The 23,696-nt window shown below is 48.2% G+C and overlaps 1 protein-coding gene across 2 annotated transcripts; it reads right to left on the reverse strand.

Annotated features, from left to right (window-relative positions):
- Positions 1-1,492: 1,492 nt before the first annotated feature.
- On the reverse strand, positions 1,493-21,716 carry fosl2 (FOS like 2, AP-1 transcription factor subunit). Of its 2 annotated transcripts, none has more exons than XM_039749543.1 (4): positions 21,261-21,716; positions 4,524-4,778; positions 3,280-3,387; positions 1,493-3,176 (listed from the first exon to the last, which is right to left on the reverse strand). In XM_039749543.1, exons 2-4 carry the CDS (start codon positions 4,761-4,763, stop codon positions 2,652-2,654), a joined length of 873 nt encoding a protein of 290 aa, XP_039605477.1. In that variant the 5' UTR covers positions 4,764-4,778; positions 21,261-21,716; the 3' UTR covers positions 1,493-2,651. The 2 variants fall into 2 exon arrangements, with proteins under 2 accessions (XP_039605477.1, XP_039605476.1); XM_039749542.1 differs by having other exon boundaries at positions 21,311-21,559.
- Positions 21,717-23,696: the final 1,980 nt, after the last annotated feature.

Raw genomic sequence — 23,696 nt, forward strand, 5'->3', positions numbered from 1 at the left:
ACCACCTTACTCTTATTCGATGTTAATTATCGTTGACTTATTTTCTTTTCTTTCTGTGTCTTTTATTTTTCTATCCTTCATTATGTAAAGCACTTTGAGCTACTGTGTGTATGAAAATGTGCGACAGAAATAAATGTTGTTGTTGTCGTCGACGCTTCACCCTCATCTGGGTTACCAAGGCAGCCCCTCGGGATTACCGTTCTCCTGCCTTCAGGTTCTTGTCCTGTGCCTGCTCGCTCGTGTGATTCCGTCTTGGGCTGCTGTACTCAGTCACCGTAAATCTGCATGTAACAATTGGAGCTCACTAAGATAGGACCCTTCACAACATTCAGGAAGCCCCTGATCTTGGGTTATCAGCTGCATCTTCTCTACTGGCCTGTGTTACCACGAGATGAAATGTTGGGGTTCTTGGAGACTTTTTTTGAGCTTCAAATGGTCAGCTCTTGGACTGAACCTGTTGGGCCCGCCAGTCCTGGACAGATTAGCAGCTGTTTGAGATGGACGCCACGTGTAGAGGATTCTCCTTACAGTGAAATGACGGATTTAAAATCATTAGGGGATCTTTTGAAGTTGCTTGTCAGACTCCTAGGCATCCACAACCTTCATTCTGAGGGCCTCTTGATGTTGGCATGATGGCACCACACATGTCAGTAGCAAAGAGAACACCAGACCCTCGATATCGGCGACCCACCTGCAGTCTCCCTAAGGAGGTTCGAATCATTCGCTCCTCGTCTGGAACTCCCGATTCTGACCTGGTGGAGGATCTGAAATGGTGAGAAATGGAGGGGTGAACTTCCATTTTCCACTTGACATTTAGGTTATGAGAGTGAAGACCCCGTGGCAGTCTGATGTGTCATTGGTCCAAGAAGATCACCTTTCTCTGTAGCACTGTCTGCATGAGGTTGTCCCGTTCAAATACGTGGACAATGGGGTGCACTTACTTATTCACGTGACTGTATAAAACATATGAGGGCTGTAGCAGGGATCGGGGGGATGAATGGGAGAAAAGGGTCACCCTAGGAGCCCACCATGATCAAACAACTGTCCGGTACCGGTCCAAGGATGGTACCCCACTGGTTAGAAAATGGGACCACAAAAAGCTGCCTCCTCACTCCCATCATGCTGGAGTCTGTAATGAAAGCACCCAGAGTTCATCTTTAAATTTTTATTAAAAAACAAAAAAACAAACAAAAACAAAAACAAAAACAGTAGATCACAAGTCCATGAAACAAACAAACAAAAAGCACACATTTTAAAAGCAGACTCCCACTGAAATGTACACCAAAGTGACAGAAAAGGGGCAGACAGCGAGCACACCCTGGCAGACCCCCGCCCCCCAGGATGGGGGCCACTCGTCTCTCCGCCAGGGAGAGGCGCTAGCGGCCTCTTCAGCTGCACGGCCACGCCCCCCGGGGGGAGGCGGGGCTCACAAATGCCCTCCGTGAGGGATTTTTGCCCGTCTGTGCTTGGGGACGTCACCAGGCCCCATGAGTTTTTTTTTTTTTTTTAAACACTAGCAGCAGGTTTCTTGAGGGTTCAGCGTCTGTGAAAAGAAAAGAAAGAAAGAAAAAATAAAGTAAAAAAAAAAAAATTAAAAAATGTAAAAAATCAATATCAAAAATGTGGGGGAGGGGAAGGGTTAATGGGGGCAGGGGGTCCTTCTTCTAAAAGCCTGAGCAGAAGACACCAAGTGGGGCAGAAGACGAGCAGATGTGGCCGCTCACACAGCAGCTTGTTGGATTTTGGACATTTTCTCATTTCAGAGTAGCGGGATATAGCGCCTTTCATGACGGAGAGGTTGGTATGATTAGTGCAGCACAGCAGCGTCAAGGAGGACCTGGGCAGTTTGCACAATGTGGCATACATGGAGGCAGCAGTGGGATTTGAGCCTGCAACCTTAAAAATCTCAAAGACCAAATCCTTAATGAGGAGCAGGAAAAGAGGAGAAAAAAAAATACAATGGCTGACGGATAAACTCAACTGCTTCAGGATATCTTGGGGGGGCCGACAAGGAAGAGATAGGGTGGGGGGCAGTGAGGGTTCTTTGTGATAAATGTGACCGATATCGCGAGACAAAAAACCTGGTGCAGTCTCCTTAGTGAAGAAAAAAAGAATACAATAAAATAAGAAACTGGAGGGGCAGATAGGGGGCGCTATTGCCTACAAAACAAGATGACAGACCAAAAAGGAGGGAGAGGAGGACAGCAAACTAGAAAATTCACTTCTTTGCATCCCGCTTTTCCATTCTGCTTCGTGGTCCCTTGAACCCAGCACTGTAATCCTTTGCGTAGACCACCACACACTCCCCCCCCACTCTCCCAACCCCCAATGGTCTGATAGGCTCCTGCCACATAAAGGCTTTATGGACCAAACACAATCCTTCCTTCAAATGCAAATGGCAAAGCCCTTGAAATGCTCATCAGGCAAGGTGGGCACATTTGTGCTTCTCTTCTTGCCGAAACCCGTGTCCTTCGTTGCATCTCCTCTCATTTACATCCATATATATATATTCATATATGTGTATATCGATATTGTTCTTAATTTAATCAAAGCCCGTTAAGTTCACTCGGCGGTGGGCCATCAGACCACCCGATCCAGTTGATTGTGTAAGGGGGCGAGGCGGGGGGTGGGGAGAGCACTCGGCGGGCATTTCAGAGTGCCAGGAGGGTTGGCGAGTTCAACGAGTCTGAAGACTGGTCTCCACTGCTGCTGCTCCGGCGGTGGGCTTTCGAGCACGACTCTGACGGAGAGGTGGGGCTCTCCTGGTCCAGCACGCTGGGGTACGTGAAGATGAGGCTGGAGGCGTTGGGCGTGACCACGGGCGTGGCCGTCACCACCACCGGGGTGTTGAGGGACTCGGCCTCCGAGAAGTACGAGGTCATGCCCCCTCCCAGGCTGATGGGCTTGATGACTGACCTCGGCGCCTTCTCCAGCATCATCTCGTCGTATTCATCCAGAGGCTCCTGCTTCACCACCACCATCGCCTTCAGGCTTGAATCCCCGGAACGACACGACTGGGAAATGGGCGAGGTCTGTGGGACACAGCGCTCCTCGGGGGGCAGTTTACACACCGGGTTGTGGGCCACCAGCATGAACTCCAGCTTGTCCTTCTCCTTCTGGAGGCACTCGATCTCCTTCTGCAGGCCGGCTTTCTCCTCTTCCAGCTTCTCCGTCTCCTGGAGAAATGAAAGCAAAAGCAGGTGAGCCGGCGGTACTCAAACAGATGGAGCTGCCCCCAGGTGTGGAGGTTCAGCGCAGGGCGGTCCGCGGCCCACTCACCCCTTGCAGCTGCTCTGTCAGCTCCCGCCGTCTGTTGCGGCACTTGGCCGCCGCCAGCTTGTTGCGTTCTCGCCGGACCCTCCTCTTCTCCTCTTCCTCTGGCGTGAGCTGGAAAACACAAAACCAAAGGGGTACTTGAGAACCGTGCTCTTTCAGTCAATATAGTGCCTTTCATTAGAGAACACCCTCACAAAGCATTAGTAGTTAGTCCTCCGTTTCCGGGAGCAGCATGGAGGCAAATGGGCAGGGTGGACACAGAGCTCCCCCCCCAGCACACAGTTCAGGGGTCAGCCACTTAACTGACAGGTCACTCTGAGTGGAACTTGGTGGCCTCGGTCCCCCATGACAAGGCACTTCATAGTCCATCGGATCAGCATGTCTTCACAAAGAGCCTTGCTCATCCTAACGTGTAGCTCTCCTTCCAAAGCCCCACCCAGTGGGGGGAGTGCCCCAAGATTGACTCCACCCCCAAACAGACGTGCTCTTCACAAAGCTCTACCCTGTTATGGACTCCTCTCTGCCACTCACAGCTCGGCCTCCTCATTAAAACAGATTTGTGTGTCACAAAGCCCCGCCTATGGGGGGGTAACCACTTACACCAACTCCGCCCATCCACTCACAGCTATGACTCCTCCTCCCAAAGACCTGCCTATCAATTCTGCCCCTAATATTGACTCCTCCCTTTCATTTGCACCCCAAGCAGAACTGCTGTTCCAAAGGCCCCACCCTAGGGTGGTAAACACCCCTAAAACTGACTCCACCCCATCATTTTTCAAAATCCCTATCCTAAGGTGAGCGTTTGAGTTTACCTTGCCACTCACAGCTCCGCCCCCAACCCCACACAGACCTGCCAATCCCAAAAGCCCCACCCTTGTGGGTGTGTCTCTAAGATTGACAGCTTCACCTGCATGCCAATCCAGACCTGCACTTTTCAAAGACCTCCCCCTATGGGGGTGTTTCCAAAGGCTGACTCCACCACGCCACTCCACATCAAAGAGATATGCTGCTCTTTCCAAAGCCCCACCTTTGAGGTGTGTCCTACAGATGGACTCCGCCTTACTATTCAGTAGCCTCAATAAGCTCCAGTTCTTCCCTGTCCCTGTCATTAAGGTGACCCTCTGTGCTCCAGCAGATCAGTGCTGTGGACCCCATTCTTGTCACAGAAACTAAACATAAATTATGCACATGGCCTTTTCTTTTTCCTCCAGATTTGCGCCCACTCTGTGATACCAGAGAATTCTTACCTGCTCGTCTCTCTTACGACGTCCCCTGGTGTCCCCGATGCAGCGGATGACTCCTGGTCGGTGGAGAGCCCCATGGCCATGATGGGCCAGACTGTTGACACCCGGCGTGTTGTAAGGATGTGAGCGGGAGAACGGACTGGACATGGACGTGATGACTGTGGGCTGCACCATCCACTGCAGGTCCTGGCTGGTGGTGATGGCGTTGATGGTGGGGATGAAGGCACTGCTGGACCCTGGCATGTCGAGGCGGTATTTCTACAGGAACAAAAAAAAAAAAAGAAAAGAAAAAGTGAGTCGGTGTCACAAGAGGGACCAGGCATCAGCAATCCAGGCCTTTAGAGGGCGATGTTTGCTCACAGCCTTGATCACTTTGAACAGTGCTAGGCTGGCACAAGACCCTGAATGGCACAGTGACAGAAGACACCTGCACAGAGGGCCCCACGCAGCAGACTGGCCAGAGACTTCAAGGTTGAGTTATATAGCGCCTTTCACTGAGAAAACTATCACTGCATTTTGGACCCCAGCAGTGCCTTAAGACAAATGTGGAGGAGTTTGATTGGATTTAATTCTGGGGTCAGCTGGGAAAGGCGCTATATAAATAAATTATTATGATGATGATGATCAGTGCACAGACACCATATAATATACTACATTAAAGAATTCAATTCCACTCACACAATAATTGAGGTCCCCATTCGCCCGTTTCTATCAGGATGCTTAATAAAACGACGGGTGCCACATGCCATGAAGGGTGCAGACACAAGCCTGCAACTGAAGCCCCCAGTAGGTGGCGTAATTTCTGCCTTAGTGGCCTAAAAGCAGTCAGAGGCCCACACTCCACAGCGCCCCCTCCCTGCCAGCCAGTTTAAAGCGCTCTCCCTCTCTGCTGAGCCCCTCACTTACACCCACCAATGTGACTGTTTTTTTAAAGTCTCTGCCAGCTGCCGCTGCCCATGATGGCTCTTCAAGGCCGCTAATTAGCCACGGCGGCCGTTCCTTCGAGTTTGTGTTATCACAGGGAGGAAATCATCTGCTGCCTGCTCTTAACTGATAGAACGTTCAGTTCAAGAAAAGCCATTAAGAAGGAAATGTTTACTTGCGTGCGTCAACAGGTGACAACAGTGCGCTATATCAGTGGGCCGAGCCATTTCACTAATGGCACTTTATCGAGCTCAAGAACAAACAACATAACGTCAGACTCAAAGGGCACTCGGCCCAGCAGTTGACTCCTCACAGAGATATTAGAGACTACTGGGCTTTGACAATCACAGAAATAAACTCAGAAATTGAAACTGCAGTCACTGCCCAGACACAGAGGACAGTCATGCCCATCTAGGTGGGTGACAGCTAATTTTCTGCTTCTTGCTACAGATTTTCCTTTTGTTGTCCACGGATTGTCGAACAGCAACTTCCATCACCTGCTTTGGAGTTAAAGCAGCAGCTCAAGCTTCAGCAAAAAGGCCAACACACTCTGCAGTACTCCACCAGTCCACTAGAGGGCACTCTGGCCTGTCCGCCAATACTCTGCCAACCTATGCAGTACACACCCGGTCCAGTAGGGAGCGCTCTGTTTTGTAGCTTCAGGGATAGAATCAAGTCACTCCCAAACCCTGCCATACACATCCAGTCCAGTAGGAGGTGCTCTGACCTGAAGCTTACAGGCTCAATAAACTGTAATAAACTCTACTCTGTGCATTCAGTACAGAAGGGGGCGCTCAAGCTGTTTGCTCCAGTGATGGCAGGGCCAAATATTGTAAAGCACATCTAGTCCAGTAGGGGTGCTGGCAGTGAGGGGTTGTTCCTGCAGAGGGCACTTCAGCGCACAGCCAAACCCCTCCATACATGCCCAGTCCAGCTGGACAGGGTGGTCTGACTTGTAGACACAGTGAGGGGCTTCCAGACTCCTGAACTCTAAACCACACACTTAATCCACTAGAAGGCGCTCTGGTTTGTTACTTCCGAGATGAAATCAAGACATTCTTAAACCCTGCCATTTACATTCTGGACACTAGGGGGTGCCCTGTTTTGAAGCTTTGGGAAAAAAAAACTGAAGCACTCATCAGTCCTTCTGTTACATCCAGTCCAGTAGGGGTTGGGGTGTTCAGACCTGAAGATACAGTGACAGATTTTAAAAACTGATAAGCTCTTAATAGATAGATAGATAGATACTTTATTAATCCCAAGGGGAAATTCACAAAGTATACTATTAAATTACACTATTATATTATTAAATTCTAAACTTATACATGTAGTCCACTAGAGGGCACTCTGGTTTCTAGCTGCAGTGAAGGAGTCAATGCACTCCTAACCCCTGCACTCTGTGCCCATTACAGTAGGGTGGCACTTGCCTATAGCTTCAGTGATTGAGCTATGACACTCTCAAGTCCTGCAGTACCAATTCAGTGCAAGTAGGGGGCAATCTGATGTGTAGACGGGGTCAAGACAAATGAACTCCTGAATGTATCCCCAATTCCAGCAGGAGGTGCTCTGACCTCTAGATGCAGTGATGGAGCTTAGAGACCCCTGAACTCTACATCACATATCAAGTCCAGTAGAGGGCATTCTGTTTTGCAGCTTCAGTGATGGAGTTAAGGCATTCCTAAACCCTGCAATGCATATTTAGTGCAGTAGGAGGCGCCTCTGATTGTGACTTCAGTGATCGAGCTATAGCACCCACAAACCCTGCCAGTAGAGGGCACTCTGACGCATAGCTATAAAGAAGGTGACCAGACACATCCACTCTGCAATGCACACCTGAGACACTCCTGCTGCACACCCAGTCCAGAAGAGGGCGCTCTGTTTTGTCACTTCAGTAAAGGAATCAAGCCAATCACAAACTCTGTGATCCTCATTCATAATAGTATGGCTGCTCTGTTTCTTTAGCTTCAGAGTTAGAATCAAGTCACTCCCAAACCCTGCCATGCTTGTCCAGCCCAAAAGGAGGCGCTCTGACATTACAGACTCCAAAACTGAACAGCATACATTCAGTACACTAGGGGGCGCAGCTATCTATGTCATCAGTAATTGAGCTATGTACCCCCAAACAGTGCAGTGCATGATCATTACAGTAGGGGGCGCACTTGCCTGTGGCTCACTCACAGTTCACACCCTCGATGCCAGTGCAGGCCCCTCAGTGGCAGTGCCAAGAGACCATCACACTGCAAGGAGTTCAGTTGTTATGGTGGTAATCACGTGTGAAGGATGAGGTGATCTGAGGACACGCTGGCAGTGGGCTTCACAGAGCTCATGTGACCACTTGTGACAGTGACATCTTAAAACACCAACCCCAGCATCTTTCCCTGTATTCTTTCACTTTGTTCTTTTCAGAATACTCTGCGATTCCTGCATTGTATGCCCACATTGCACATTAAGAAAGACTTAATGTCTGCCAGCAGGAGCACAAATATGAAAGGCTCCATATTAGATGAAATGTTGTGTCTAATGGACAGAGCAGTAAGGCAGAAAGACCCCCATACAACACCAGTAGCATGGGCACACGCCTTTAGGGGGCAATATGTGCAAAGAATCTCCAGCCAGAAGCCTGGAGATGGCACCCTGGCATCTCCACCAACTGATACTGAACCCAGGTCACTCAGAGCCTCTCCAGGCATCAGCAATCCAGGCCTTTCAGAGGGCGATGTGTGCTTACAGCCTTGATCACTTTGAACAGTGCTAGGCTGGCACGAGACCCTGAATGGCACAGTGACAGAAGACACCTGCACAGAGGGTCCCATGCAGCAGACTGGCCTTGAGTCACTTAATACCCCCGTCTAGGAGACAAGTCATGGCCACACACTCCTTTAAACTGCGGGTGGCAAAACACATTTAAGAGAAAACAGCAACAACGGGCAGCACTTCGCTTCAAAACTGACTCGATTTTTCAGGAGTTGGTCTGGACGGGAGACTTTCCTGACATAATCCATGCCATATAGTGCCTTTCACAGGGGATAGAGTGCCAACCATGTGACTCACTGTGCTGCAGCACACTACATCGCCAGGGCAAAATTGAGCCAAGAGAGCAAGAGCAGGCATTGGAGGGGGCATCTGATAGGGCATCCCTCTGCAAACTGGCCAGCCCAGGAGGAACAAAAAGCCTGGGCTGTCCTAGACACCAGAAAGGCGCTATACAGAGTGATGTCATGTTAGCAGGAGGGAGGGCATAATGTGTGGTTTAGACTCCATTAAGGAGAGCCTTGTAATGAACAGGCCAGTCAAAATCACCCTGCCATCATGGCACCCTATGGTCAATTCTGTCACTCCATACTCTTAGAGCTCCTGGCATTAGAGTGAGAGGCACTATATTAGACAAGCTGATTAAAGTAGATAGATAGCTAGAAGTGAAAGGCACTATATGATAGATAGATAGATAGATAGATAGATAGATAGATAGATAGATAGATAGATAGATAGAAGTGAAAGGCACTATATAATAGATAGATAGATAGATAGATAGATAGATAGATAGATAGATAGATAGATAGATAGATAGATAGATAGAGTGAAAGGCGCTATATGATAGATAGATAGATAGATAGATAGATAGATAGATAGATGTGAAATGGAGCATATAATGGCTAAACAGATTAAAGGCACTACTGTATATAACAGAGCCTCATATGTGATTCACTATACAACTGATACTATATACTAGATAGCCACATTGACATGAAAGTCGCTATATAATAGATATGTATGAGAAGCATTAGATAATAGATAGATATGATTTACTATTTAATTGATAGATTGAAATGAAAGGCACTATAAACTTGATAAACGTTTAGAGACATAAACAGCTGGCATGCTGCTGGGGTGGCACAGAGGGCACTAGTAAGACTTTTGATATGCACCCCTCAGCATGTCACTGGCACATACAGTATTTCTTCCATCCAGACACACAGCTGTCAGGTCCGATTAGCAAGGCGCTATAAAAGGGTGGGGGTCTCAGCACAGGGAGACGGCGTCGCTCTCGGCTTTTTTATTTTGTGTTTTCTCTTTCCGCCCGACTCCTGTTTTTGTTTCCCTGTGAAACTCCAAAATATTTACCAGCACTGCAGACCGCAAATCACGTCAAGAGCAAAACCGCACGTCCCAGGCTCCCGTCAAAAAGGGTGCAGGGCAGTGTGGGATTGGAGCAAAGGCAGCACCCTCTACCCTGCCCCCCCCATGCCCCACTGCCGGACTTGGCCCCCCCCCTCACCCGCCCGCCCATGGAATCCTCTTTGTTCACAAGTCACAGTCACGTCCAGAGGAAAGAATGCACGGGCTGCCAAGCCAGACGCTACGAAAGAGGAGCGGGAAGCAGCAATAAATACGCAGCCATCACTGCCGGGAAACCTTTGGCAGCTGCTCAGAAGCCACCTGCGGGGGCCACAGGGTGGGGGGGTCAGCTGATTTCTTCTCCTTTACACTTGAACATGACCCTGCTGCTGACCAGATGGGGTGCTTATGGTGTTAAAAAAAAAAAAGTCACAGAGCAGCCCACTTGACTCAAGCAACAAGCTCTGTGCCCACTGGCCACTTCAGCAAGTACCCAGAATAAGGATGAGGGACGTCACATCAAGGTTATTAATTACAAATTATTCATTTTTATTTCTGGGTGGCTCCAAACTTTGCAGCCCCAGTGCTGATAATGGTGTACAGAAATGACAAATGGACAAAGAGACAGAGACAGGCTGGTGGACAGGAGGACAAACGGATGGATGGACGGAATGAAGGGCTGATGATCAGAAGGAGGTGCAGCCATCCACAATGGTGGACAGGAGTGACCAACAGACAAAAGAATGGAGGGACAGACAGGCAGATGGATGTACTGGAAGGCTGATGGAGCTCACAGAACACAAAGTGACGGATTGGAATGGCAAACGGACAAAAGGACAGATGGACAGATGGAAGAGCATCCGATCCCCTGGGTGGGAATACAGAGAGACAAAGTGGCATATGGAAGGATTCAAATGATTACATTTGGAAGGCCTACAGTGGTCAGGATACCCTGGACACCACAAGGTGACCAATTCTGCCGCTGGTCATTCACTCCTAAGCCATGATGACCTGATGTCAGTCCAGTAAAGAGCCTCAAGCCCCCAAGGTTGGCTCTTGTTTACAGTTTTTAGGAGCCACCACAGGGCATCAAGAGCGGCAGAAGAAAGCGGCTCTAAGACTTTGAGGAAGTTTCAGGTGAGGAGGCAGCCATCGTCGAGCCAGTGGAGGGCCGAGCAGCTCCCTTGTGTTATTCGAGAAGGGACAGGTGGGTACATGCAGTCCGTCAGCATAATCACATGGCACTTGGTGTCCACCAGCAAATCCAAAAACCCAGGAGGTGTCGGCACAGGAGACCAAAACAAGAAAATGGAGAAGTGCGCCCCCCTCAGAGCCCATGCTGAAGTGCACGACAGCAGGCATGAAGGGATTTAAAAACCAAAAAGCAATTTGGTCACCAATCACACCCAGCGCCCCCCAAGTCACCCAAGGGGACAAATAGCACTTCAGTCTGCACAGATCCAGTGACACCAGCGGCAGAAGGTGAACCGAGTTCATAGTCGCAGGGCGCTGGGCACAAGGCAGCAAATGGCTCTGGAGAGGGTGGCAGTCCACCATAGCGACATACAAAAACCAAAAAAACAAAAGGCAGTGCGAAGCTGGCAGTAAATGCCCGCTGTGACCCATGGACACGGATGATAGGGTGACTAAATATCTGTGGTTTTACTACAAATGTCCTCAGGCTGGACAGAAGTGGACATCTTGGATTTGTTCAAAGTGATTTTACCTGCCGGTGCCAAGGTGCAGGAAGCAAGAACTGATATTAAATGAGGAGACTAAGTGGCAGCTGGGGCGGGTGGCTGCTGCCCTTTTAACCCTTTGCTCAACAAGCCCATTTACATTAACTTTCTGGCTTGGAGGTGACATCATCCTTACTGCTGTACTGCTCAGTAAATGATGCCCCCTAGTGGATAGTCCATTTAACAGTAAAAGGTACCCGATTCAAACTTTTGGGCACCGAAACAGTGGCACTGGGGTGATGCACTGGCATGAACACAATGTTTACTCTATATAGAACCTTTCAAGGAGTGTATTAGCATAATTTACATGTCAAACAATCCTAAAGGCGCTCACAGTGAAAGGCACTACATAATACAACGGTGAAGGTGGCACAGAGGTTGGTATTGTTGAGTCACACCAGAAATAGTTTGGAGTTTTAATCTCAACCTTGGCACTGCCTGTGTGGCATTAACATGTTCTCTCCATGTCTGTGTCAGCTTTCCTCCTCCATCCCAAAAAATGTCCCGTTAGGTTAACTGGTGACTTTAAATGTGCCCAGTGGGGTAAGCTCACTTGTGGACTAGTGGGCTAGAACAAGGATGGGTGGTCTTTCCAGATTTGCCGTGGTTAAGGAGTCAGGCTGCAAGCCAGCGGGCTGCAGAGTGTTGGGGCAGGTGACGATGACCAAGATGTCCTTTACTTACTTAAGTCATCGCCCATCTTTCCACTTCCTGCACCTGAGCCGTAAAGAAGCCACAAGCAGTGGAGTGGACCCCTCTAGTGGTGATCCAGCTGAACTGGAAAGCATCTGGCTGCCAACATAGTGGCATTATGTGGGTAAAAGGCACTATATAAGATAGCAAAATCAAAAGGTTTGTTAACATGAATTGAGCCCTGGTGAGGGGTGATGCCCCGGTGGCTGCTGCCTTGAGCCCACTGCTTCCAAAATAGTCGCCAGCCTCACCTGACCCAGGACTGGATAAGCAGGCTAGGAAATGGATGGCTGCTGGAATGGATGGTTAAGTTTGGACCACATGCCACATTGAGTACATCGTCGGGCACGACTGTCCAGCTGTATAATCTGCAGCAGCCACGCTTTGGACACACACTGTCATCAAGACGAGTCCCTAAAGGGCACAGAAGCTTTAGTGTTTGACCCTCTCTGGCAGGCCTGCATCTGCCATTCCAGGAGGACACTAATCAGGCTCTTAGTGTTATTGGCATCAGAGCCCATTTATCCATCCATTCATCCATCTATCTGTCCATTCTTCATTACTGTCCATTCTTCCATTGGTACATTCATCTGTTCATCCTTCCATTCATTCATTCACCCATCCATCCATCCATCCATATTATTACATGCATGAGAGTGTGTTCAGCCATTCTTTTATTTGCCCATTCATCTGTTCATCCTTCCATTCTTCATCATTGCTTGCATGAGAGTCCATCCTTCTGTCCATTCATCCATCCATTTTCCAATCTGCTTATCCAGTTTGTGTGTTAAGGCACAACAACAGCAAATTACAAGCAAAAACAAAACAGAAGCTACAGGGGAGAGAGCACGGGAAAGGCGCTATATGAATACTGTACAATGTAGTGTTATTATTATTAGCAGGGAGAATGAGACGTTTGGCGAGAGAAATGAACTGTGTGGCATCAAGGGTCACTTGGTTTGTCAAGCTCCCCCACCACCCGGCCCACACACGCACATTCTCACCACAGCTGGCACATCCACGTCACTCACTGGTTAAGCCTGGGGGGGATCAACGTGAACCAAGCTGAAAATTCCTTGGAAAGACCAAAATAAGGAAATGAGTGTTATGGAAAAACGAAAAAGTAGTAAAACCAGGAGCAAGTTATGAACCGCTCACTTCCACGTTCTCGATGGCATCTCTGATGCTGGGCACGGAGGTTTGAACATCTCCGGCTTTCTGTCATTATTTAGGATTTAAATGTGAACACTTCAAGCAGCTGCCATCATTTAAATCCCATCGACGTTTCAGAAAAACGAATTTGAGAATCACCGGACAGGCAAAGCCCGCCATGCTGACGTGACGCCGATCACGAGGGGCCCGACGGCTCCGAGTCGCTCGCTTGTTACCGCGGGGAGGCAGCAGATGGCGCCAGAGGGCTGCAAACGGGAACGAAACTCCGTCACTTCTGGGAAAAGGCGAAAGAGCAAAGGGCGGAACGAGTCGATTGTACAGGCAGGAAAAAATAACAAAAAATAAAAGGCTGAAGATAAAAAGGAGCTGGAAAAAGGTGTGACGAGTGTGAATGATGGATGGCAGCCCTCTTGTAACGCGGCGGGCGCCGTGGGCCGCACTTTTTTTTTTCTGGTCAGTCATTGACGGGAGGAGAAGCGAACTGTGGAAGTCTAAAAAAGCAAACACGTTACGAAATGCTCTTTCGCAAAAGCCCGAAGCTGTGGCTGCTCTCACTGCACATCCTGCGAGCCAAGTTGACAGAAAACGCCCGGGGTGTGGCAGTGGGGTCCGAGCTGCGACGGCAGCAGGCGTCAAAAACACCAAGAGAGCGGCGCCCCTTCCAGGGCTGGATTTGCGGGTTTGAGAGCCCAAAATAAATAAATAAATAAATAAATAACTAAATAAATAAATAAATAATCGGAATGCCGAGCGACAATTAGGGGCGCGCGTCCCACCGGAAAAATCGTAAGTAACGCCTGAAACCCACACATCAGCAGATGCCTCGTCGATGCCTCATACTTGTGTGTCCGACTTCATTTTCGGTAGTGAACTCTCTTACTCGATGGCCTGTTCATTGTCCGGCTGTGCTTTATCCATTCATTCATCCATCCATCCATCCATCCATTTTCCAAACCAAACCAGATATCTGGGACCAGTGCTCACTATGGAACCCTGTCATATAAAATGGAGACGTTACTTGATGAACCCCGCTTCCATTCAGCCCCATTTTTCTATTATTCATCCATAACCCGGATATCTGCCCAGAGCAGGGGTGCGGGGATGCTGGAGCCCATCCAAGCAAGCTCTGCATGCAAGGCAGGAGCAATCCGTGCACAAGGCGTCAGTCCCTGACACACACACACACACACACACACACACACACACACATCAGGGCCACCTAACCGAGTGAGTTTGGACTGTGGGGAGGAAGGCGGAGCATGCGCACTCGGGGAGAGCAATCAAACTCCGGGCATTTGAACCTGCGCCACCTGCCGCCCGGCGTGCTTTATGCGCCATTAAATGTCCTTTGTGGCCCCATTCTTGAAATTCTTCCCATTAGAAACAGATGGGAACGTAAACGTGGAGCTACGAGGATTTTCTTTAAACTAAACTTATTTTTTTCTGTGAACCAAACTATTATTGTAAGCAAACCTGTTGTAGGTTAATTAAATCTCAGATAATTAGATTTCATAGAATTGGCAAAGAGCGGGACCATATTAACCCCAGCCTCAGATGAAAATGGCAAAGGGGGCATTTGAAATACTAGGGTGGGAATGATGTGACAAACTCCAAAAATCCAACAAGAAGTAAAAGTATACATGACAACTGGTGGGGGGCAGGGGCGTTTCTAGGATGTGCAGGTATCAGGGTTGTAGCCCCTCCATGTGAGGGTGGGTGGTCCCCGTTGGGTTTGTGCACACATTTGTATAATAACTAGATCATAACTGCTGGAAATTAGATCAGAGGCTTACCACTACTGAAGATGGACATTATAGACAAATCTCTGCAACTGCAACCAGCACTCATGGCTAAATGACCACCTGCTAATACTAATTTAATCCCAGTAGTTTAACTGGATTATAGTGAACATGAGCCAAGACCCAACACCAGAAGGGACGCCAGTAGGTCACTCATTCATAAGCACCAAGCAGATCTGGGGGCTCCAATTATTGCAACGGGTATATTTTTGAGATTTTCTGATTTTTATGTTTATTTTGAAAGTCGATGTGCTACCCATCTAAGGTGGCTTGAAATCTAAGTAATCAACGTTTGTGATGCACCATCTATTGGAATTTGTAATGCATGTAGTAACAAAGTGCATTGCATTTGTCATTCCAGCAGATGGTGCATCAGCATGGCCTCCTTGTGATGGACCATCTGTTGTAATGAGAAATACAATGTCTCTGTCTCTGTTAAATGCCATTTGCTATCGGGTTCATTAAAGCAGGGTTAATGTTTGTGATGCACCATCTGTTGGAATGAAAAATGCAATTCATTTGATTATATAAGTGTTTGTGATGCGCCATCTGTTAGAATGACAAATGCAGTGCATATGTCTCTGTTAAATGCCATTTGGTATGAGATTCGTAACAGCAGAGTTAATGCTTGTGATATGCCATCTGTTGGAATGACACAGACACGGTCCTTTCAATACGGCGGATATACAATTGAGGAGTCACAACCAATATAGTCAAGCCCTTTACAATCCTAAACAGATGTGGAAGGTGACCAGCGTTGACAATGCTGTGACAAGTCATTTGGACTCATCTTTGTGTGGTGTAGTGGCTTTGGCTTTTGGTTTTACACCCAGAGACTGTGGGTTCAAATCCTGCTTCTGACACTGTGTGACCATGATCAAGTCACTTCACCTGCCTGTGCTCAAACTGGAAAAAAGAAGAAAAGTAACGTATTGTATCGCAGATGTTGTAAGTCGCCATGGACAGAACCGGCCGTCAAACGAGAAGTGATCATTATTATCATTATTATTATTATTATTATTATTATCATCCTGGAAGAATAAGGCAGCAGTTTAACGCCTCAATGCACAACCTGAGCTTTACGATAATTGGGATAATTACATAAATATTAAAATGTAATAGAGATCAAGGGAGCCGACGTCCGTCATACAAATAAATAAAGGCAGACCCCCGTGACCCTGTGTTCGGATTCAGCGGGTTAGAAAATGGATGGATGGATGCCCACTTGCAAACTCGCGTGTCTGCCAGGGAAATCCTCCACGCGCATTCTTTGCCGAGCCAATTGGTCAACAGAAAGCCCGCGGTTTAATCCTCAGCCAATCACGACTGAGTCACGCTGAGCAGTTCAAGCCTCGCGCTGACCACACGCTTTAATGCGCCGATGGCCGCTTGTTCAAAACAAGTTGAGATCAGCCGACCGGGCGGTTTTGCTGTAATCCCACAAGGAGGCAGGAAAATAAGAAGACGAGCGAGTTTACCTCAGAGAGCAGCCGCAATGGCTGAACCCAGGCTTGCGAAATCGCGGGGGAGGGGATGTGGGGGTGCGCGGTTTTGTGTTCCTGCGTCTCCTCGCGGCGCACCTTCTCCTTTGCTGAGGCGCGCGCCCGCTCCGCACGTCCCCGAGTCTTTTTTTTTTTATTTTATTTTATTATTTACAAAAACAAAAAAACGGCGCAGCGACAGACGAGTCCCGTCAATCGGTGTTTAATATGGCGCCTTACACTGAGGCAAGGCGCTTTATGGTGCACGTCATCGCTTTACCCCAGGGGTGTAAATCTTCTGGAATGTGCCCGGCTATTCAAAGCAGCTTGTCCAGGCAGGAGACTTCCAGAGAACTCGATGGGCTTGGCCGTACCACCCTGGGCTTTAAGCGTTCACGTAGAATCCACGGCTGAACGCTCCTTTTCTATTCTTTTTTTCTTGCTAGTTAACATTGTGTCACATCAGTTGTGTATTCATTTACTTAAGTGTAACCAGTCCATTGTGAATATAGCGCCTTCTGCATATAAGACATGAAGCCCCGATGGAAGGGGGCAGAGTCAGGACCCTCACTTCCATCTTTAACTTGCACTTCTGCCTTTGTTATCGTAAATGTTAAAAAAACACTATGGCGTATCGGGGGGCTGCAAAGAACGAATATTTACCTGCCCTAGGAGTGACGGTCCTTGGCAAACACTGCGGAGTCCGCCTGTGACCTCGCGTTAAACGTGCTGATCAGAATACAAAGCAGGGGCAACAGTTTGGACGAGCGAGGATTGGGGTGTGGGGTATTGATTTGGGTCCTTGGGGGGCTGTCACTGCCACTTTCGTCGGGCGCTTTATTCTCGAACCCTCTCAAACCAGCCTGATCCAGTTTAGGGAATTACTGGGCGCAAATCAGGAACCCACCCTGACCAGGACGCCAGTTGGCCGCAGACGGACTGGGCCAGTTACAATAATAATAATAATAATAATAATAATATATTTGAGCTGTTTGAGTAGTGAGAAAACGCTATATACATGCAAAGAATTAATAATAATAATATTACATTATATAGCGCCTTTCCCACGCTCATGGGAATGTGTTTGGGATTGAACGCTCCTTTACTGGGCCTGCCAAGTCAGAAGTTTGCTTTCTTTCTAAATGTCCTTTCTTTTTATTCATGCTGACGTGTGTTCAGACTATAGTGTGTGTACGTCTGTGTATATTTATTTATTTATTTAAATAATTTCTATTTCTTTAAAGAACTTCTGTAAAAAGCTAACTTTTCCCCAGGGATAAAATAAAGTTCTGTCTCTATGGCTGGATGGAGGGTCTGAATGGAAGTGGTGTCGTCAAGTAGCCCCTCGATCTTCAATGGTGGTTTTCCCATGGTGAGCGCTACTGGAACCATAGATCCGTTTCCAAATGTCTGCAATGTGAACGGGTCCCAGTCAGACACTTCGCTTTGAGCACATGGAGAATTCAGGGACTACCTTCAGTATCAAATGAGGCCGCCGTGTACTGTGCCATTGGGAGTCACCACAGAGTGCGGGTTTTTTTAAACTACTGGCCCCTTACCGCCCATGTAGTGCAGAGAGTCTGACCCTCTGTACCAATCGGTGCCATCAGAGCCCATCCAAACAAATGTATTCCCTACCGCCCCATTATTCACTTATAGGGTGTGTGGACGAGAGCAGTTAAATTTGGGGAGGGTCGAACGGTGGACTTTCGAGGAATTGAGATACTTGACAGCATTGGATGAGACGCAGAGTGACGTCGAGTGACGTCTTCCTTATAGCGCCACCGCTTGTGTTTCTACCCAATCGGAGTCCCAATTGCTCCTTTATGACATTAAAGTTTTAAACACTGGTGCGCCTTTCCCGTCAGTGCAAAACTGCGTACTCTACACGCACGTCTTCCCAAACTGACCCAATCCGCGAACACCGTTCATACACTCCATCCATTATCTGAACTCCAGCTCAGCGTTAAGGGAGTTGAAAGTTCAGAGCAAAAAATCATCCTGCCATGTGGACTGTCGGTCCATACAGGACATTATAACGAATCCGCCCACATTGAAATAGTTTCGAGGGGCCGTGTCACCCACCTTGTGCACCTTAAGGATGTGGAAGACAAAACGGACTGGGATTAGAGCCCAGTGGTGAGCGCATGCGCAACTCTGCTGTCGACTCTCGATTAATGACTCCGTACTCCATCCATTTAATGGTTTGCAAGTCGCTTTGGATAAAATAGACAGCTGAATCAAAGTAAAATATGAGTCCTAGTACTCGGGTAAACGAATGACGGGCTTAGGCGAAATAACGAGACAAAAGAAAAGAAATGAGGAGCGGAGGCTGCAAAAACTGCAAATTGGGATGAAAGTTAAGAGTGAGCTACGCGTCTGCCTCGTCCTGAAAAAGCAGCGGAGGCGCATTGTTAAAAAAATGAGCTTTATTTGCTTTATCTGAATTATTGCGCACATTCATCCATTTACTAAACTCAAATATTCAACAGCTGTGCCCATCCAACCACCCAGAATTCCTGTTGTACTTCAGTGATTTCAACCTGATACTGTTTTACAGGGCGGTTGGGATGACTTGTAGTGTAAAATGCGCTATAAAACCAAGCTTGACTTCCAATACAGTCTGAACTCATGCATTAAATGGCTGTACCCATCAATCCACTCAAAGGTTCTGTGGTTTTCAGCACGGCGATGTCTTACAGGAAGACGGGAATCGCGTATGGTGTAAAAGGCGCTATAAAAACAAAACCTGACTGTCCGCCTCCATAATAAACGGCTATGTTTTAACTCAAATATTCAACAGCTTTACTCATCATTCACTCAGAATTCATGTCGTACGTCGGTGATTTTTCAACGCCCGTTTTGCAGGCAGGTTTGGATGGCGTATGATGTAAAAGGCGCTATATAAAACAAGGCTTGACCGTCCAATACAGTAATAATCGGCTCTTTTGAGCTCATATAGTCAATATTCGCGACCGTCACCCGAGACAGAGAGGACATATTCAATATCTGTGCCCATCCACAAATTCATATTATACTTCTCTGTGCCTTTGAACCCGACGTTGTTCTGCATGCAGAGGGGAGTAAACAGCGCACTTTATTAATCAAAGCCCGGCCGTCCAAACCGCAGCGGTGCTCTGCTATTAAAAAGGACGTGACGTGACGTGGCGGCATTCTGTAAAGATGCCCTTGCGGTATGCCAACTTCATGCCGCCGTTGCCTGCAGTCTTCTACTCGTGGTGGGGAGTCGCACGGTGCCCGTGCAGGCTGCCAGGGTCGCTCCATTTTAAATGGACAGAAGCTGCAATGGAGATGGGCACATAAAGACCACCGCACTCGAAGCTTTCCCGTGATCGAGAGTCCCTCTCGTCCTTGCCTCAAGGTGATGAAGCCGAAGGTGCCACCTTTACGAAATATTCTGCTTATCTTACATAATACACTCCATCAACCAATTACACTTTATTTTGTATTGTGCCTTTGGCGGCACCTAGAATTATGTTTTTTATGTATATAATAGTAATATTGTAGTGACACTTCAATACGTTTTAATTTTACCAGGGCCATAATTACACACTCAGATAATAAAATATTATCACACACACACACACATAGTCGCGGGAGCGCGCGCGCCTATTCACAGGCAGCTTCCCAGGTTTCGCCATTCCAGCCGGCGGCCCAAAGAAACTTCGTGTCCTTGTCACCGGCATCTTCCACCTGTGGCTCCTTCCCTCGTTCCCACTTCTTTCCCTGAAGTCGGCTCGTCATTTCCTATAAACCGGGATGACGGGACACCTCAGGTATTCCATCTATTCGTTGAGTGGGGAGGGCGCTGTTCCATGAAGAGGATGGCACATTTTTGGGGAAACACACTTTGCCAAAACGAACAAATTTGATGCCGGCCGTCGCCACCACGACTCCCGAGTCCGAGGAGCGAACTGGAAGGACGCTGAAGTGACCCGCCGCACCTCACCAGACAAACTCGATTCCTTTTCATTTCAGCAGGACGGCACCCCCTTTTCGGATTGAAAGAGAGCGCAGACATTTTAAAGCGCATTTTACGGACACCGGCGGCCCACGACTGTCGCTGTCGGGTCACTGATTAGCTAACATCTTCCGAAACGTAAGGCACGCACGGTTATCTTGAATGGAGGATTGAAAGGCGGGCCGCTGGGGAGAAATTCACACAAAACACGCACACAGTCCGCCACCCACTTTTAGTAGAGGGTCAAAGTCCGCTCCTGATCGCGGCGTCCGCCCGCCCGCTTGCTCGCCTTATCTCTCGAGATTTGTGGTCACAACCAGGAAAACAAAAACTTAACTGCTGGGCTTCCTTTTCGTCTAAACCACACAGTCGCTTTTTGTCGTTCCACCTCATTGTGTTTCCCATGCAAATTAACCACCGAAACACATGGAATACCCGAAGGAACTCGAGGAAGGGAGCGATGGCTCTCCATTGACATCCCGAGATTCAGTTTTGCAGCCCAAGACAAACGAAGCCTCCGCCAAAAGGGTGAACAATACAAGGAGTGTAAGGCACTATATACATTGTATACACAAAGGAACAGCTGACAGGTGCAAAGGAATAAAAGGGAATGAACGCGACCCCGGAGTCCCAACATACAAGACGCTGCCCGCTGCGCTCCCGTTTCCAGTCTCGCCACCCAAACTGGCAGTCGCACCGAATCGGGGGCCGTAGGGACTGACATTACTGTCAGCCGGCCTTGGTGTAACTTTACGAAACCAAAGAAGAGATCAGTGAATCAGCATACACAGGACACCTCATATAGCGCCTTTCGAAGACTTTACAGAACATACCCGAGCAGCCAGAGCCGGCGCCTTCGTGCGGTCCGTCACACGGTCCGTACCTGGTAGCTGGAGGCAGACGACGGGCTGCCGATTGTGCTGCTGCTGCTGCCGCTTGTGAAAGATTCTGCTTGAGCTGGAGAAGCGCTGCTGCCGCGGGACGACGTGTCGTAGTTCCCGGGATAATCCTGGTACATGATCCGCTCGCTGCAGGGGAGGTTTGTAATTTGTCCGCTGTCCCGGCGTGTGGTTCCAAACGGGGTTCGACGAAACTTTCAAAAAGACAGAAATAAAGAAGCACCGACAGGAGATATAGGGGGCGTGTGTGGAGAAATAAATAAGAATACTACTAATAATAAAACGATCTGTACAGAATAGAACGGCACTCCGTGTCCCAGCTGCTAGCCACCGAGGACACTTGGAAACGAGGAAAAGGCTCCTAGAGCAGCGCCGCGGCTTCCTTTTAGATCATATCCTCCAATTGTACAGCCCGCCTGGCCGTGCGCTCAGTGGCCCTCTTTAATTTGTCCTTTAGTCCACTTCGGGAAGGCGCCCCCTCCTGTCTCTGTCTCTCTCTCTCTCTCTCTGTCTGTCTGTCTGTCTGTCTTGAGCTTGCACCCTTTCTTTCTTTCTTTTCTTCCTTTCTTTCGCTCGCTCGCTCTACCACTGAGTGATGTTCCCAGAGCGAAATGCGCGACTCGATGACTCACACTAATGCTATTAAACTACACTTGAGCGCCTCTTATCAAGCGCCATGCGGCTTTACCACGTCAAAGCTGTGGAGCAGCCAACCATTGCCCGAGAAAAGGAGGGGGCCGTGGCTTACGGAAACCGCAGATAGCAGCACGAGACAACTTCCGATGAGGCGAACAGACTGCGCTTACAAAACACCGACTTAAAGGAACTTAAAGAACGATTGAGGCGCATTTGAAATTAGAACCCGAACTAAAGACAAATCATCGCGGCTCTCGAATCCCCTCGGTTTAGGTTCGGTTTCAGAATGGCCGGACCAATTGACGCACATTTCCAAAAATGGGCAATTGCGTAAACGACGGTCTGGGTTTCCTAGGCTGGCATGACGTAGCAGGAGGGAATCCCTTTTTTTTACGTCCAGTCGTAGTACTGAGTCCGAGCGGAGAGGAGCGGAGCGGAGCGTAGAGCGGCTTGCCATCGTCAGAAGCCTCGCGTGCGTGTCTTTTATTCAGGGCCGTCCGGCTACAGGCTGGTGGCTCAAACTCAGAAAAGCGGCCGGCGGAGACCGGAGGAACACACGAGGACCGAAGGGGGGCGCTCGAGCTCCAGGGCCGCTCTCGCCGCTTAAGTTAACGGGGGGCTCGTGGACGTGGAGATCCCTTTATGATCCCCGTATGCGCGTCTTACGTTATGGTGGAAAACAAGTGTGTTAAAAAATAGATGCAAATGAAGAACATACAGATAATTCTGGATACTTTATGGATAATAAGGATTATGTCTACCTGCATCCTCATACATGCTTCATCGTATGCATACAATGAAAATAATAATACTAATACTACTACTACTACTACTACTACTACTACTACTACTACTAATAATAATAATAATAATAATTATTATTATTATTATTATTATTATTATTATTATTATTATTATTATTATAGTGCATGAATCCCAAAGTGGTGTGCAAGCTCCCATTCTAGGGGTTGTTACTTCCTGTACCCGTTGCTTACTGGGATAGGCTCGATAGGCTCCATCTGCCCCACACCCCTGGCATTGATAAAAAGGATAGAAAATGGATGGATGGATGATCTGAGTACCCGAAACATTTCAAAACAGGATGATTTTATTGCAATATCAGTGTTAAATAACGCAGCAGACAATGTGACATGCAAAGAGGCAGGAGCTCCGTCTTCTTTACCGGATTAGTTTACAGGACACACCGGCCAGTTAAAGAGCCCAGCAGCCTGACATTTCAAAACAATAATAATAATAATAATAATAATAATAATAATAATAATAATAATAATATTATATTATTATAAAGTGGCGCCCTAACCAGCGATTATTCCTGCATGCCTTAGGCCGGAAGCTTGATGGGACAGACCCCAGCGCCATCGGGCCCTGCTCTCCATCACGGGGAAGAGTTTAAAAAATGGATGGATGGAATGAATAATAATAATAACATGATGATGATGATGATGATGATGATGAAAGTAATAGACAGCCACATCAGACTGGATGTCCCGCTCGTTCGTTTGGCCTTTTTTTGAATTTCAATACTTAAGAACCGTTTGGACAGAGAAGAGGGCGCGGTGGTCTGGACTTTGTTCGGGCATGAACAGTTCAAAGCGTGCCAAGTGGCCAAAGCAGGACAACGCCTTTGTAATTCGTTGGCTTTAAAAGAAGGAAACAAAAACGTGGCACCCCACGCCAAACGCCATTAGCAGCTCCGTTGTAGTTCACAGCGCC

The sequence above is a fragment of the Polypterus senegalus genome, chromosome 3, assembly GCF_016835505.1.
Source record: "Polypterus senegalus isolate Bchr_013 chromosome 3, ASM1683550v1, whole genome shotgun sequence".
In the NCBI taxonomy this organism is placed as follows: domain Eukaryota; kingdom Metazoa; phylum Chordata; class Cladistia; order Polypteriformes; family Polypteridae; genus Polypterus; species Polypterus senegalus.